Source organism: Gavialis gangeticus, unplaced genomic scaffold (genome assembly GCF_001723915.1).
Source record: "Gavialis gangeticus isolate Ggan-Ray unplaced genomic scaffold, GavGan_comp1, whole genome shotgun sequence".
Lineage (NCBI taxonomy): Eukaryota > Metazoa > Chordata > Crocodylia > Gavialidae > Gavialis > Gavialis gangeticus.
In genome coordinates this window covers 154,047,344-154,064,963 of record NW_017729024.1, presented here as the reverse complement: position 1 = coordinate 154,064,963, position 17,620 = coordinate 154,047,344, and the positions used below count along the sequence as shown (strand labels likewise).

The following is a 17,620-nucleotide window of genomic DNA, read 5'->3' as shown; positions in this document are numbered from 1 at the left end:
TGACAAAAAATCCCTGAGGTGCTACGTCTGAGACAATTAGTATAGGAAAACTGAAATTAGGTTTAAGAACAAATATGGATTGCCCTTCATAGGCACCACATATTTTGAAGTGTGAAATCATCTCAGCCAATTGATCAACCATGATTTTTTCTGACTGAGTGCCTTCTTTTTCAAAGCAACATCAGTTCTTAGGAAGTTAAAATAACTGGACCCCAGAGATTTTCGTCCTTGGAAGACTGCATTCACTCCATCTGCATGTGCAACCCCATATTAAGCTTCTGAAGCTTAATTCTGAGAAATCGCACAAAATTTAATTCACAATGAATCTGAACTGGGGTGGGGGGAAACACAACCATTGAGGATGGGAGAGGGGGGAAGCTCTGAACAACATTGTCACACATCACACATAAATGAGTCTGAATGAGAGGCAGCTAGCCAGGACTGCATTCACTAGGAATTTTACCTACTTCTTATCAAAATGCTCAATATTCCAGTATGAAGTCCTAAATCTGGGTGACCTTTGTAGGGAGACTATCTGTCACAGTCCCAAAGACTAGTTTATTGTGAAAAAAAAAAAAACTTACTATTTTCCCTTTCTTCTCACTGCAAAGTGGAAGAATAGTAAACACTGCACCTTTGTAAAACAATTATGATTATGTAACTAAATATTTTTAATCTCCTGGTTCCCTAGGACCAGGTCCATTAAAGGACTTTAAGTTTCCCAAAGAATCATTTAAGCAGAAGTTAGCCCAAAAGTGTGGTAATCAAAACACCCAGTTAAGCCATCAAGCACCTGTAGTCCACCAACACCTATATTTTGCCAGTTTCACTGGGACAGCTTAGTACCTAAGCTACCTAAGATTATTTAAAGCCTATGCTTAAATGGGATCTTTACAGTAGGTACTCCTCATTTGAGTCCCCCAAGGGGACCCATCTAGTAGGTGTGCTCTAAACAATGCCTAGCTCAGGCCTACAGGATTGAACTGGTCATGAAGCGGAAGAGCCATTTTCATGCAAAAGCACAGGACTTGATGATAGTGGTTATGTCCTATTTTACACCATAACTTGGTGATTAGTCTTTCCCCAGGGTGTGGGAAATCAGGATTTTATCACCTTCTTTACTGAGGATGAGATTCAGGACTTCAGTTACCCAAAGAGGGATTTAAGCAGAAATTAGCCCCAAAAGCTTGATCAGCAAAACACCCAGCTATGCCCTCGAGTATATGGAGTCTATTGACACATTTTCATTTTCCCAGTAAGTTCCCTTGGTGCTTAAAGATTAGGCTTTTTTTCTTTTGCTCCCTCCCTCCCCCCAGTATAGTGCCCTAAACTCAGTTTTTTCCGGGTTGAGCCCTCCCAGTGATCACAACCTCGAAGTGGTGAAGAGGCCTGTCCACTACCAATGACCTCAAAAGCAATGCCACATATTGTTTTGTATTCCTGATAGGGTCACCCATGGAGGTGAGGTCAAATACAAGATTCTACACTAACCAACTAATCCAAAAATAAAAATAAAATTCCTCAAGAGCGGAACAAGTGGGTAAAGAAAAATACTTCACAATGGCTACAAGGGCAGATGAAGGGTAAAGTGGAATAGAAACCTGCCATCATCTAGGTTTATTTTGCCATTGGATTAAGGTTTCCTTCCTGCAAAGTACTATATGGTTGCTAATGCACAAGGGCATCCCCATGTTAAAAAGACATGCACAGGAAGCTTCCTTCAATTGCAAGTCTGATGGCAATGGGTAAGTGGAAATGAGAGCAGGTGGGGCTTCAGGTAATCAGTAGCAAGTCAGAGACCTGCCTGGAAGTGATGATTATATGATGGTTATTTTGTACTTGGAACTGAGACAGGTTTGCAATCTGGCAACTGCAATTGTGACTGAGCAGGCCTATTTAAGATCTATTCTGCTCACCCCACAAAGGGAGGGGAATCACAGTCAACCATGTGGATTTCATATAGGCCTCCTCTGTCATTTCCAGACTCCTGATGTCTTCCCTATTTAATGGAAGATTTCCATCCTTATATCAAGGGACTGCTGATAATGACGGGTTGAGCTCATTCTGCACCTTTGCTTATAAAGTATGCCACTGTGCAGCAAAGAATATATGATCCATGGGGCTAGAGAGAATGAGGCAAAAGAAGCATGACCGTAGCCTAGTGATGAGGGTACTCACTGGAGGAGATGGAGACCAGGTTTCTAATTCATGCTCCAAGGACTGCTTAAGCATGTTGCAATCAAAAGTCATTAGATAAAAGACTGAAATTGCTGTTGGAGCAGAACTACTCAGATGAGTGAAGTTAGGAATATAAACTTCTGCAAGATTGAGCACTAGAACAATTTATCTCCTAGTATTCTCAATAAAAAACAATGCCATGGTTTGGCATGGTTAATGAGATACAAATGACTGACTGGTCTGTTTCTGCCCCTCAGTGCAATGTGGTCCATTGTACTTGAGATAATGGAGCTCACTGACATTGCTGGAGTATTGTTGCTAAGCAACCAGTAATACAATGTAGAGTTTAATAATTTTTATTTAATGTATTTTATGAGAAAGAATGCTTGCTTTTTTTCCCCCTCTACCATGATATTATTTGAGATGGAAATGCTGTTTACACAGGGAGCTATATTTAACAATCCTACCACAAAAAGAACAAAAAGAATTTAGTAGGTTGATACTAGACATGGAAACAGCTAGTTTATAAACATATTGGCTATTTCTATTATTAAATATTTATACGATGTACTTAAAGTACCCAAAGACCTCAGTCACACATGGGGCCCCACTGTGCTCAGGAAGATATAAAAATAGTAACAGATAATCTGCCCTGAAGGACCTACACTATCTGACTAAGTAGAAGAGAGATTTTTGATATTTCTGTGAATATATATATGCCAAACAGTGTTAACTCATTCCTGGTAAATTTTACTGGCACTGCCAATTAAAATTGTAATCTGTAAAATACAATTACCCCTAGGGTTAAAATAATAATAGGCAAAACTTTCAAAGGAAAGAGCTTAAATAAGACTCTTAAATCAATATTTGGGCACCTCCCAGAATTACAGAAGTACGGAAAACATTACAGCTGCCACTGCCCCCAAAGGAAAAGAAGAAAATCTTTGCAAAACAAAATGCATGCACGGTCAAGGCAACAAAAGAAGACTCAGATTTTAAGATAGTGGGCCAGCTCATCCACTGGTGTAAGCTGGCACAGATCCACTGATTTATACTAGTTAAGCATCTCCCAGTATTTATAAGGATAACTGATGAGAAAAGCCATCATATTTGGTACATTTGAAAGCTTTAAGGCTTCTGCCTTAAATATTTAAGCATTACTACATGTTATTGTTATTTAGCAGTGGTGTCACCGTTAGCCTCCTCACCACCACCACCAACCCACTTTGCTATAAAATGCAATGTTGACTCCTAACTCAAATAAACCCTCACGTCTAAGACCAATTTTCTTTGTCTTAATATGATACATGTGAATGTGGTATAGTTATATACATGTATTATGTTCAACTAATGGACAGCTGTATGACTATTACAAGGAAGGATGTAAGCACTTTGATTAATGCCTTACCAACTCATGTGAAAAACCCTAGGGAAACTCCTGTGAGATTATGAAGGTTCACCTGTTTCTGTATCAATAGCACAAATATCATATGATTTTGATGACAGAACTGATTAACAACAGCAAACATACTAAACATAGTAGTTTCAGGAGAACAGTTTCTACAGACCAAGTACCAGAGAGTACTTTGATCCTAAAAGGCCTAGCTGCCTTAAAAGTATACAGAAGCTAAATGTTCAGTCTAGTTATAACAGCTTGATCCAAAAAACTGGTCTGTAACACCATCATTTGTTTAAGCTTCCTAGACTATGATCAGTCTCTCTCTCTCTCTTACACACACATACCCCACCCCCCAGTCTAATAAGAGGTATCAATAGCAATACTGGATTTAAGCTTGTACTGAAATCACCACTAGAAGCAGGACTAAAATCCCAGTTGCACACTTTTAAAAGTAAATCTAATTTCCAAACCAAAATAATTCTTTGCTATACAATTGGATTTTCTGCAGACTTTTAAAAGATATATAATCTACTTACCAACTTTGACATGGGAACCTTTTTGTGACATTTTAAGTAAAAAACATAAAGAGCTATTTCCTACATATAAAAATTGAAGTAATGGAATTACTCAGACCCATCAGCAATTTCTGTTTTTCAATGGAGTCAGTTTGCCTTCTTGACTTGCAAAGCAGGCATGTCATTTGGCTGGTTATATGCCAAGAGGGCCAGGAGTGGGAAGTGTGTGAACATGATAGAAGGGATAAAGAGAAGTACTGTATTTATACAAATCCAAGATAATTTTAAATTTAAGATGACCCCACAATACATAGATTCTATATAGGGAGTATTTATAAATTTGTTATAATGTCCCAAGTATAGAATCTAATTATTGGATTTTAATTCATTTCCTCCACTGCTACACTGGGGAAAGCAGTGGCAGGAGAGCAGGCAGCACAGGGTAAGCAGCCTGACCCCCAGACCCCCACACAAACACACTTGTCTACACCTGCTGCCTTTGCCCACCCCCACCACCAATCACAGCTCCAGCCCCATTCTGGCCAGGGGCACAGGGCACAGGACAGGACTGGGACTACAGCTACCTTATGCTCTGTGCCCTGGGTCCGAGTCTTGGCTGACAGAAAGTAGTGTGGTCGGGGGAAGGGGGAAGAGGTGGCTGGGAGGTAGATGGAGAGGGCAGCTCTCCCCTTGCCTTATATTTGAATCCAAGACAAGGGGCTTTCCCTTCTCCCTTCCCTCCATGTTGAATGGAGTAAAACGCCTCATCTTGTATTCAAGTGAATATGGTATAAGTTGCTGGAGCATGTAGGGGCTTGGAAGAATACATGGGAGCTTAGGGTATCAGCAGTGAAGTGCTGGGACATCCCATGGAAGTTCTGCATGCTTAGTGATGCCCATGCTTAGTCAAGGCCACAGCTCTATGACAAGTGCTTGAGGTGGTAATGTCTATGTAGGGCCACATATGCCTCATGACCCCCTCCACATTCCATTCTCCCTCATTCTTGGCCGTCCCCACCTTCACTAGCCCTGCATATAATTAGGGACTTCCAGTCCCCTTTATAGATCAACTAATCCTCTGTCCCTGAAATTCCCACATTGAGCATCCACACCATGGAGGCAAAAAGGGATGTGGCTAAGTGGTATTTGCAGAAGGATCCAAGTTTGGTGAGGGTAATCTAGCAACCTCAGCTTAGCGTTAATCACATAGGTACACACGGGTGGAGAATAGGTCCACATTTACAGAGCGCTAAACACGAAAGCAAGTTCCTAAGAGCAAGTATTTATATAGGAAGATAAGATGAAAATGTAATAAATACTGAATGTAATATTGTTGTAGATTAAAATGTTGTACAGAAAACTTAAAAAGGGACAGAATTAACTTAAACATCTATAACATTTTAGCTTCAGGGATAGATAAAGCCCCTAAGTAACCCAACTAAGTCTTAACTTCATCTTTACCTAGTTTCCTTGCTGAGACTAAACAGTTCCATTCTTTGCAGCTCAGCAGCAGTTCAGAGCTAGCAGTGTTTTATTTTCCCTTGATTACTGCTAATTTTTCTTAAGGAACCACTCCTACTCTACTTGAGAAAGTCCCACTCTCTTTAACTGAACAGGATCAGGACTAACATATTAAGGCATAAATTCTGCTCACAAACAGACATGCAAACTTTTTCAAGTCTTCAAAATTCATCTGGAAATCTTTCAAAGAAAGGTTTTACTGTGCAACTGATTCTCACTTCCAACTTAGGGGTAAAGAAGAAGTATCCAGAGAACATTTCTTCTAGTAGTCCCTTAATATTTATTATTCCCTTAAAGCACAAAAATATATAAACCCAGTCACACAGGGACCAACTCTATTCTACATTTTCATCAGTGATCAGAAAGTAAATATAATATTATGTTGATAGGAGTCAGCAGTTGTAAACAACAATCTGTATTTCTTGCTAACATGGGCCCACTCTAACAAAATGAATTTTAATAGAGTCTAATTGCAAAGCTGTAATATTCAGATATAAGGAATGAAGGGCACACCTACAGAATGGGAACTGAATCTTTGAAGTTGTGCTTCTAAAAAGTGTTTCAATATGAGCTCACAGTCTGAATTTGTAGCAAAAAAGAACCAATGCAGGCCTTGGATTAAAAAAAGATCTATGGAATACAAGAAGAGAGGATGTACTGCTGTCTATGGCATTAGTCAAGCCAACACTAGAATTTAATCTACCATTATGGTGTCCACAGTTAAAAAAGGATACTGAAAAAACTGAGAATATGATTCAAGTACAGGAGAAAATTCTTTTTGTAGAGACACAAACAGCTGTTTACCATACCCACAAGAAGACTGAGAAGTGGTTTGATTATGGTGAACAAGTAGCTACACAAGGAGAAAATACCAGTTACGAAAGGGCTGGTTAACTTAGCAGAGAAGTATTTAACAAGAGCCTGTGACTGGAACTTGAAGCCAAACAAATTCAAATTGGAAACAGACGCACGAAGTGAAGATGATTAACAATTGGAACATGCTACCAAGGGAAGCATTAGATTTCCCTCTCACATATCAAGAGTGGATGCCCCCCTGGAATACATTCTATAGCCAAAATTCTTCTTTATCTTTGGCAATTCCTCACAGTCAAGGATGACAATCTTCCACAATTGTCTTATATGTGGGTCTGAAGATGGCTGACAAAGCTGAACCGGGATCGACAGGGTCTGCTACAACTCAGACACATGTTTCCGTGTGGGCTGGGTGGCTCTGGATTCTTGATTCGATCAGCAACATGGTGTTTCTGCTGATCCTGCTTTTCTATCTCCTATTGTCATTGTAACGTTTCAAAGTGCTATGCTATGCTTGCAGCAGACTCTCCCTCCATTTGGGGTGGTCCTGGGCAATAGTGTCCCACAAGTTGATGTCAATGATGCCTTTTAAGTTGGCTTTGAGGATGTCCTTGAAGCACTTTCTCTGCCCTCCTCTTAAGCATACATCTTGGCTGAGCTGGGAGAATAAAACTTGTTTCAGGAGTCTGGAGTTGGACATTTGGATGATGTGGCCAGCTCAGCAAAGTTGATGTTGAATGATCATTGCCTCAATGCTCATCATGTTTGCTTGCAAGAGGACACTAATATTGGAGCCTCTGTCTTCCTGCTGCATTCAAAGGATCTTCCACAGGCAGCACTGATGGTACTTTTGTCTAACAACTTGAGGTGTCTCCTCCATGTTGTCCATAGCTCAGCTAAATACAGTAAGGTGGGAATCACAACTGCTTGATAAACCATGAGCTTGGTCTCAGCTCTGATGCTGCAATCGTCAACATCTCCTCAGGTGTCCAAAGGCTGCACTTGCAAAACACTGACATTGCCTCAAATATGTAAGAGATGGCTCCCGAAGAACAGGAAATACTCAACGTACACCAGAGTCTCACTGTGACTCTAAATTACTGGAGCCAGGGACTGCTTATTGAGAACTTGTTAATGGAGGACCTTAGTCCTCTGAATGTTAAGCATCAGTCCCATTTTCTTGTATGCCTTGCTAAAGACATTAACAACTGCTTGAAAGTCTGCTTCTAAGTGAGCACACACTATAGCATCATCAGTGTACTGGAGCTTGATGACTGAGGTTGGGGTGGTTTTGGTTCTGGTCTGAAGTCAGCTAAAATTTAACAGCTTACCATTAATTTGGTAGTTTAGCTCCACTCTGACTGGAAGCTTGTTGGTAGTCAGATGTAGCTTCATGGCAAGGAATACCAAGAAGAATGTTGGAGCCATCCTTAACTCCCATCTTAACCTCAAAGGGATCTGTCATAGATCCATTACTGAGAACCATGCTCAAATACCACCATGGAACAGTCAAAATTCTAACCTACATTTTAATCAAACATGGGATATTTGGTCTCAGTGAAGAGGTAATACAGTGAAATTCAGTGGCCTCTCATATAATGGAGGTTATACTATTATCCTAGTACAATTTTAAACTCAATGGATGCAAATTGCACTTTGTTAAGAGATTTTTTCCCCAACGTGATAAAAGGAAGGTACATAAAAATAAAGAGTGAAAGGAAAAAAATAAAATGCTTACTGAATCACATAGCATGATCTGTATAAACCTATACAAATTTATACAGCTCACATTAACAAAAAAATCCCAAAAGAATCCAAAAATACATAGAGCCATGCAACATATTTCTGTCACAGTTACCAGCATCACTCTGGGTCACATATGTAGCTTCTGGCAGTATACATCTGGATATTTAAGGGAGAAAAAGGAAAATGTGACTTGGTGATCCAACTCCCCTTCCTGCCTACAACATAATTTGATGCCCAACACTGGGGACTGAACTCCACAGGCATCTCCCCATTTGGCTTTAAAAGTTTTGTGCGAAAGGGAATAGTACCTCTCTGCATATGCCTGTCTTGACAAAGCTGAGTAGCCCAATGCCTAGCTGACAGTTAAGCCTAAGAGCCATGATTAAGGCTCTTATCTATACAGAGATAAACGTCTCATCTCTGTCCATGGTATGCCCTTAGGAGCTTGATTTGGGAAGCATTCTTGGTGCTCACCTAATACACATTAACAGAACTGGGTCCTCACAGAATTCAGTTGCAGTTGGTGCCTTCTTTCCAAACACAGCAGGAGATGGTCACCTTGTGCAGAACAGCCTAGTGGTTGAAGCACTCACCCAAGAAGCAGAGAACACATTTCAACTTCATCACCTCCCTGAGGGATTCGAGCCCCCATCTCCCACATCACAGGCAAGTCCCATAACCACTTGGCTATGGGCTAGGGTGCTCTTGACCCCTGATGAGGCTGTGTCACTGTGTGGAAATGAATTTAATGAGCCAGAAAGAGAGGGCAAGAGAGAGACTGACTAGTTACCTAGTGTTTAGAGAGAGCACTCAGTTGGGAGGGAGAAGACCTGGGTTCTAACCATTGCTACCAGGACTGTTGCTGTATTGTTTCCAAAACCTGTTTAACGTAAAGTGCATAAACAGACCTAGAAGAGAAGACCAGTGCTCAAAGCACTAGGAATTACTGACCAGTCAAGCTTCATTTCAATATCTGGGAAGCTACTAGTACAAATTAGAAAACAATCAAGTTGTAAATACGTGGAGGAAGAAAGAGTGACCACTAGCAGTCAGCAAGGCCTTGTTAGAAAGAAATCATGCCAAACTCAATTTCCTTCTTCGACAGGTAACCAGTTTGGTGGACAAGGTGGTGGCAGTGGACAAAACATTTTGGACATCAGAGACATAGGAGGTTTCAAGTGGGGTTCCACAGGGGTCCGTCTTGCATCCAACGCTACTGACCATTCTAATTACCGTATTTACTGGAACCCAAGACAAAATTGGAGGGAAGGGGAAGCAGGCAGGGAGGGCAAAGTGCAGGAAGACAAAGGCAGGGGTTTGGCCCCTTTCCCTGCCACAGCTTTTGGGGGCAGAAGAGGGGGGAGACAAATTTAAAATGAACTTTTACTAATTAGATTATACACAAGGAAAATTACAGCAAATGTATAATTTTCTATGCATACAATCTAATTATTGCAGGGGTCATCTTAAATTTGAAGTCATCCTGGATTTGGATAAATACAGTAATGACCTGAAAGCAGGGAGAGAGGGCATTCTTACCAAGTTTGCAAGTGACAAACTGGCAGGGGCTGTAAACACTTTGGAGGATAGGAGTGGAATTCAAAAGGACCTTGATAAATTAGAGACCTGGGCTAGAGACAAAAGGAAATTCAGCAAAGACAAATGTAAAGTTCTATATTTAGGGAAGAAACTCCAATTGAAAAAACTGTGTGTGGGGGGGGCGGGAGGAAGACTTACCTGACTTGGCAATATAATTGTGATGCAGTTACAAAAAAAAAGGGAAATGAAATTTTGAGCTGCATTAGCAGAAGCCCTGTATATAAGATACAGGAGGTGATCATATCACTTTACTTGGCCCAAGATGGAGTACTGTGTCTCATTCTGGGCTCTGCATTTTAGGGAGGATGTAGAGAAATCAGAGACAATCTACAGGTAAATAGCAAGAAGGATAAAGCAGCTGGAATGCAAGCTGTATGATGAGCTATTAAGACAATTAGATATATCTGGTTTGGAAAAAAGATTAAAAGAGAGACATAATAGCATTTTTCAAATATCTGAAAGTCTGCCATAACAATTGTTCTCCCTTGCTAGAGAGGGCAGGACATGAAGCAAGGGGTTCAATGGCAGCAAAGCATATTTAGATTTTTTTTTAATGTCCTTATTGTCAGAACAGTTGAACATTAAAACAAGCTACTTGGGGAAGCTGTAGAATCTCTTTCACTGGAGATTTTTGGAGGAAAAAAAGCATCTATCTGATGTAGGGAATTGGATTGGATTTTATGATTCATATAAAGTTGGCCAGTATAAAATGCTTGCAAAGGAAGTGAAGTCAAGATTCAACTTAGAACCCTCCAAGAGTGCTCAAGAACAGTTTCCCTGTTACTTTCAAAACTTAGAGAACTTTAATTAAACAGAGACAGCCTTCAAAGGAGTAAGAGAGAAGTTTGACCATCTTCTGGACACTGCTGTGCTGAGCAGCAACCTGTTCATTTATGTGGTTCAATCTAGAATACTGGTAACTGCAAATGTAAACTCTTCTCTTTTTCACTCACAGTCTTCTAAGGCAATGTGAATTAAAAGGGCACATGCTATTATTCTCTAATTAAACTTTACTCACTGGTTTATGGTATGTTGTGGAGCATACATTACATTAATCTTTTTAATAAGAAAAATCTGGACCTCTCTATTCCGTATCAGCAATGGGGATCTCATAGTGAGTTAATTAAATTTGAAAATTAGCAACCTAAACAGGAAGACACCTCTATCACAAAATAAATCTGTAAATGCATTTTGTCAAATGTGTTTTATAGCTCTAATATATAATGGTAGTATAGTATCATATATAATAACAACAAGTATTGTGCATTTTATTTTATAAAAAGAATGAAATCTTAAAACATGAAGGGTCTGCCCTATGGCATCCACAATTAAAGTGTTGTTGAAAGACAGGGAGCGAACACAACTTGTTGCAGTTTATATGGTTCAGTAAAGTGGATGACAAAGGGCTTACTGTAGGGGCACATCCTATCACCAGTGCCCAGGTTTTTCTGGTGATTGCAGGCATTTACTAGGTAGACTGAGATCCTGCAGTACCCTCTGTTCATTAGGATTTCCTTTTGCCACCAATGGAAGACCTTGCAGATTGTGCTAGGTTCAATATCAGGGTCCAACAACACGGCTACGCTGTCACTGCTTTCCTATCTCTCATTCAAGTTTGGATGCTTTAACTTTCAGTGGATCCTGACCTGCAGTGAGACATGTACATTATACAGCTACTAAAAAGTGTGTCCCACAGAGAATACAGAAATCAATAAGGCACATTCTAAAGTTTACACAGCAGTACAGTAGTTACAATGTGACAACAAATCCTTTCTTGGCTCATTGTTTCATGAAGTATTAATTTAACTTTGAAATTATTTAACATCGTAAAGGACTTTACTTGAGGACAAGCAACAGTAACACCATTTTCTTTCTTTCTTACCTCTACCACAGTTTTTCTGGCAGCTTTGCACATTGGTTGGTTGAAGTTTCTTGCAGTCTTCCTGTCATTGGAAAAAGAGGAAAAATTTAAACATTAAATTGCCAGTAGAAGTAGAAATATGAGTATATAGCATTCCAGATTAACCTATGCTTACATTTGCCTGTAAAATAAATGGTACAGTATTTTTTGTCAGACCCTTATATGGATAAAGTGGCTGAGAGAGAGAGAGAGAGAGAGAGAATGAACAGTATTATGGAATATTATGGGACACCAATTACAGCTTCACATGCTTTTTAGAAAGACGTGCTAGTTTTTGCAATCAAATATTTACTGCTAAAATCATGTATTAAGCTATTCAAAGCCAGCAGCAGCAGCAACAGCACTCATTCATTCCTATTACGCCAATGCATGTTGCATTATTCCAAATGTACATTCACTGCTGTGCAGAGATTCACCATGAACTCTGTAAACTATATCTCATACATACCTTTAATGTGGCATGCAACATTTATGGGAACAAATGGTGAGTGCTAGCATAAATGCATTCTTCTTTACTAACAACATCTCTTCTATGGCAGTTCTGGCAGGCTCTATTCAAAAGGGTGCTATGTGCTCCAAATGTTCTTATGTACTAACTTTTCACATGAAAAAACGCCCCCTAAGGCGTAAGAATGAACCAATAATACATTCATTTCTGACACAAGTCAAGCTTTGAATCCAGAACTTAAAGGAAACAAAACATCATGTGACCAATTTCAGTCCTTACCCTACATTTAAAAAAAAAACAAAACTATTTCTTTACAGAATGTAGGTTCATAATATGATAAGTAAGTGCTACTTTCTATTAGAGCTGGTCAACATTTCTTCAACTCTTTCTTTTTGTTAAAAGCAAAACATTCTGTATAAACATCAGTTCTGATGAAAATATCATCAAGAAGGGTCCAATAGAAATTAAGTTAAAATCGGGGGGAAAGGGAGGCCGAGAGAGAGAGAGAGAGAGAGAGAGAGAGAGAGAGAGAGAGAGAGAGAGAGAGAGAGAGACTGACTGTGCCTCTTGCTCAATGATTATTAATTATTCATACAAAAGTAGAACAGCTCCCACAGAGAGCCAGAAAGAGTCCAGTGAAAAATGATGGACATTATTAGAGGTCTGGGAAACATGACTTATTTGATAACCATCTTCAAATGTCTAAAAGGCAATTATAGAGAAGACGGAGATAGAGTATTTTCCATGGCCACAGGGGACAGGACAAGAAGCAATGGTCTCAAGTTTCAGCAAAGGAAATTTAGATTAGAAATTAGGAAGAACTTACTGACTATGAGGTTTGTTAAGCATTGGAACAGGCTACCTAGAGAAGTTATGGACTCTCCATCCCTGGAAATTTTCAAAAGCAAATTAGATGGACGCTTGGCTGGGCTGATTTATAAACCGTTCCTTCTCCCCAGGTAAAGTCTTTATAATGGCACAATCATGCCTTCAGCAGGGATCTGGGCTAAATGAACTCATGAGGTCCCTTCTAGCCCTTTTCCTGGAAGGCATCTCATGTACATTTTCCTCAGACCCCATGAAAAGAGACCAATTAGCAGGGATCCTGGTTTTCTCTGATTTAAAAAAAATTCCCAATTTTTGGTTAAAAAAGTAATTCTAATTCCACATTTTTCAGTGATTTAAATGAAACACCACTAAAATATATATTAGTGAGGTTACTTTTTTAACCAACTGAGGTTAACTTTTTTAACCAAAAATTGGGGATTTTTTTTAAATCAGAGAAAACCAGGATTCCTGCTTAGACTGCCTTGCAATTAGACCACTTGCCTGAAGCGTGGGGGGCCTGAGGTTCAAGTCCCATCTCTAAAGTCAGGCAGAGCAACATAGTACTAAAGGCCCTACAAGTCCTTGGCTGCCTCCACTTCATCCATTCCTATCTGTTGTATGTCTGCATCCTCCAGCCGTCCACATTTAATTTCTGTAGGTCTGACATTACACCATCTAGCCACCATTGTCTTGGTTGTCCAAGCAGCTGTCTCCCTTCCAGCACCCCAAGGAGCCCTTTCTTTGGTGTCTAGATGGCTTCAAGTCTTTTGACATAGCCCAGCCACTATAGTCATGCTCTAATTTCCTGCATCAGGGTTCAGTGTCTACACAACTGACATAACTCATTATTGGGGCTTGTATGCCATTTTTCTGGTATGTGATCATACTGTGCACAAAAGACTCTCTCTAAAATCTTCCTTTCAAAACAATCTAGTATTATTTTGCTTGCTTTTGAGAGAACCCAGGTCTGACTGCCATAGTTTATACATGGATTGACTATGGACTTGAAATTTAAACTTTCCTTGGATTAAGCTTGACAGGAGCTTGTGCAGTGCAAAATAGGCTCTACTTCCTGCTTCTATTCTTCCTTAATTTCTTTATTTTACCATCCTGTGCTATGATAGAACCTAAACATCTGAAGTGGGTCACTTGTTTAAAATGCATGTAATTTATTTTTACATGAGGTTCCTAGTTTAGTGCTGTCCTATTTACCAGCAGACACTATTTTATCCATGTTCATTTGCAGTCCAATTCTCTTTGCTACATTTGTTAGTTGGGTATACCGAGTTTCTACATCATTCATATTTTTACTTATGAGAGGTCTATCATCAGCATATGTAAAGACTTTACGTTCTCTGTTCAGGGAACTCCTCCCTTCATATATACTCCTGATTACTTTTTCCAGTGCCAGATTGAATAGCAGCAGAGACAGACCAACTCCCTGTCCAAATCCAGTTCTAACTGAGAAGCCTGATTATCTTTCATTGTTTCTGATTTGTTTCTTGATTCACGCATACAAACTTTATTGAGTTCAGTTAATTTGTTGGAAATTCCTAATTCAACTAAGATGGCCCACAAGGCTTTCTGGAAGTCTATGAAAAGAATACATTCTGTGGCACAGCAAAGAAATTAAAGACTTACAGGTTTTTTCTTTTGTTGTTTGCTTTGTTTTTACAAAATTGAGTTAGTTTCTGGGTATCCTTACTTCCCAGCTTAATATCTTCTTATCCTCCCACAAGCGTTGTCCAATGCACATCACTAGCTTTTTCACCATGAGGAGTTTTGGACCAACACTGCCACCTCCTGGTTTTCCATGTTTTGGCAAGTGCCAAGCACTTTCATGCTAATTTCTAATGCAGGAAAACAATGGGATAAAAACATCTGAAAACTTAGGTGGAGGGCTGGAAACTGTTTTATTCATAGTTAGGAGAAAATATAAGATCTCCAGGGGAGTCTAAAGGAGGAAATAACACATCGTTCTTTTAGTCTCCCGTGGGACTGTTTTTTGTTTGTTTTTAAAAAATATAAGAAGAGAGAGAGCTCACACAAAAGGATTTAAGTATATATTCCTTTCTCAGTACATGACTACAAGAACATAAATTACTAATCATGGTGAGAGGAAAATATACTCCTAAAACTAGCCAGAATTAAAAAAAATCAAGTAAGACAGGGGAACCATTTTCGTGCTAAATGCGCACTTAATTTTTGAGCTTTACCATAGATAATAAAAAGCAATCCGATTAAAACATTTCATCTAAAAAACTCCAAAAACAAACTACCATTGGGGAATAAATACTAAAGTTATTAGATGGTATGTAAAAAACTATCAAATAGTTGTGTGTTCATTAAGGTCTTGATTATATTACCTTCATATCCCCAGCTGGTACATCACTTATACGTGCATTTATTGCAACTGAATATGCATGCCCTGTAACTGACACTTGCAAGCATGCTTGAGTACAAGTGTGCTTTTAAAAATAAATAAATGGTAACATCAACATGCTTTCTCCACGAACACTTTTTTCAATTGAAGTTCATATGCATCTATTTAGTGGGACCCTTGCTGCTCCTCTGGGCTCTTTAGTTATGAGCATAAGCATTTTCTGAAGGTGAAGACCTAAAAGCAGCATTCTTCAGAGGTTGCTGTTATGGTTATGTTTACACTGCAGTCATAAATGTAGCTTGCAGCATGGCGCCATGATTTTCTCATTACCTCGGATGCTGCTAGCAATATAGCTGTAGCAGCACAGATTTCAGCACAGGTTAACTTTCCTTGTCACTTCACAAGATATAACAACCTATACTGAGCTCAGTGCTGCTGTGACTAGAATGCTACTGGTACCCAAACTACCCAGGGTATGTCTACAATACTCTGCATTTAATCCTATGGCTAGAGTGTAGGCATACCTTAATTGCTGAACTTCCAGCATCCTTATGCTGAGAAAAAAAGCTCCACTTTCTGAAGCTCCACTTTCCGAAGGATATTAGTAGTGAAAGCATCTTCCTTCCTTTTCCTTAATTTATAGCTCATAATATCTAGTATGTATAAATATACTGTAAATTGTCCGAAGTAGTGCATTACTGATGAGGCAGTCTAGGTAATGAGTAATCTGTAGGCAACTCCTGCCAGCTTAAATCAACACTAAATCTATTCATTTAGGAATCCAAACCGAACTCAAGCCATTCCAACAATATTCACCTTGAAGGTGGCTGAAACAAGACACTTGCGGACTAGAGTAGTGCCGGCCAAGCTACATCCAGTATGTACACACCGACATTCACGTTCAGGAATGCACCACACAATGGGCTAAAATTCACAAGTGACAAACCTACTGTTGATTTTGACGGGTTTACAGACAGGCTTATATAAGAGGGACCTGCAATAGCAGGGGGCAGGACTTCATAACACCAGAAGGTCCCTTCCAGTCCTATGGCAAAAGGCACTGGTGCTGATGCAAAGACATCACAACTGTGCTTGCAGAATTACTACAGGTAGAGTCCAGAAGGGCACCAGTACTGAGCGGTACTGGCTAAAGAGATGGTGGATACTCCATGTAATCTAGACCTACTAATGAACTTACAACTAGGGCTGTGTGAAAGGGAAGCATTTTGTTTCAACCAGCGTTTCAATGTTTCAACAGACCACTGTTTTGTTTCAACTTTTGTTTTGAGTCAAAATGGCTGTTATAGCCTGTTTCACTCATAGGATATAATGGAGAAGGTCAGAACAGGCTGTAACTTTGTCATTTCGAGCCAGATTTGGATGAAATACGCAGATATCATAGCCACTTCTGAGGGCATGATGCATGCAAAGCTTCAAGAAGAGAGGTAAAGTGGGTTCAGAGAAACTGCACCCCAAAATCTTGAGAGCAAAACTCATTTCACATGTATGTGTTAAGCCACAGTGGGGACAAAACTGCATGTGTGGTAGTTCCTGTTGAGGCCATGAAGCCTGCCATGTTTCAAGGTGATAGGTGCAGGGGGGTTGGAGAAACTGCACCCCAAATTCCTGAAAGCAAAACTTGTGTAACGTGTAAGTGTTAGGACACAGTGGGGTCAAAATTGCAGGCTTGCTAGCCCCTGCTGAAGCCATGAAGCCTGCCAAATTTCAAGAAGATTGGTGCAGGGGTTTGGGGGAACTGCACTCCAAATTCTTGAAAGCAAAACTTATGTCATGTGTATGTGTTAAGTCACAGGGGGGTCAAAACTGCAGGGGTGGTTGGTCCTGGTGAGTAATGGTCACAGTCTGGACACCCTAGTTATGAAGTAGTTTTTCCTAATGTTGAGCCTGAAACAATCTTCCAGGAGTTTGTGACCATTACTCCTAGTTTTCCCTGAGGGTGCCCTGGTGAACAATTGTTCACCGAGTCCTAGATGTACGCTTCTGATGTAGTGGTAAACTACTGCCAACTCCCCTCTCGGCCTTCTCTTTTTCAGGCTGAAGAGTCCCGGGTCCCTCAGTCCTTCCTCATATGGCTCGCCGTGCAAGTCTCTAATCATACGAGTGGCTCTTCTCTGGACTCTCTCAAGCTTTATCACATCCTTGTTAATGTGTGGAGCCCAGAACCGGGTGCAGGGCTCTGGCTGTGATCTCACCAGTGCTGAGAAGAGCCAAGTAGAGCAGGAGAATCACTTCTTTGCAATGGTTTTGC

At 40.0% G+C, this 17,620-nt stretch overlaps 1 protein-coding gene across 1 annotated transcript in view; it reads right to left on the bottom strand.

The window, feature by feature from the left end:
- The window catches only part of OXCT1 (3-oxoacid CoA-transferase 1), a 209,198-nt gene that overhangs the window by 122,665 nt on the left and 68,913 nt on the right, over positions 1-17,620 (bottom strand). Inside the window, exon 7 of the mRNA XM_019518269.1 lies at positions 11,654-11,714. Coding sequence (XP_019373814.1) covers positions 11,654-11,714 — 61 coding nt within the window. The remainder of the gene's footprint in view (positions 1-11,653; positions 11,715-17,620) is intronic.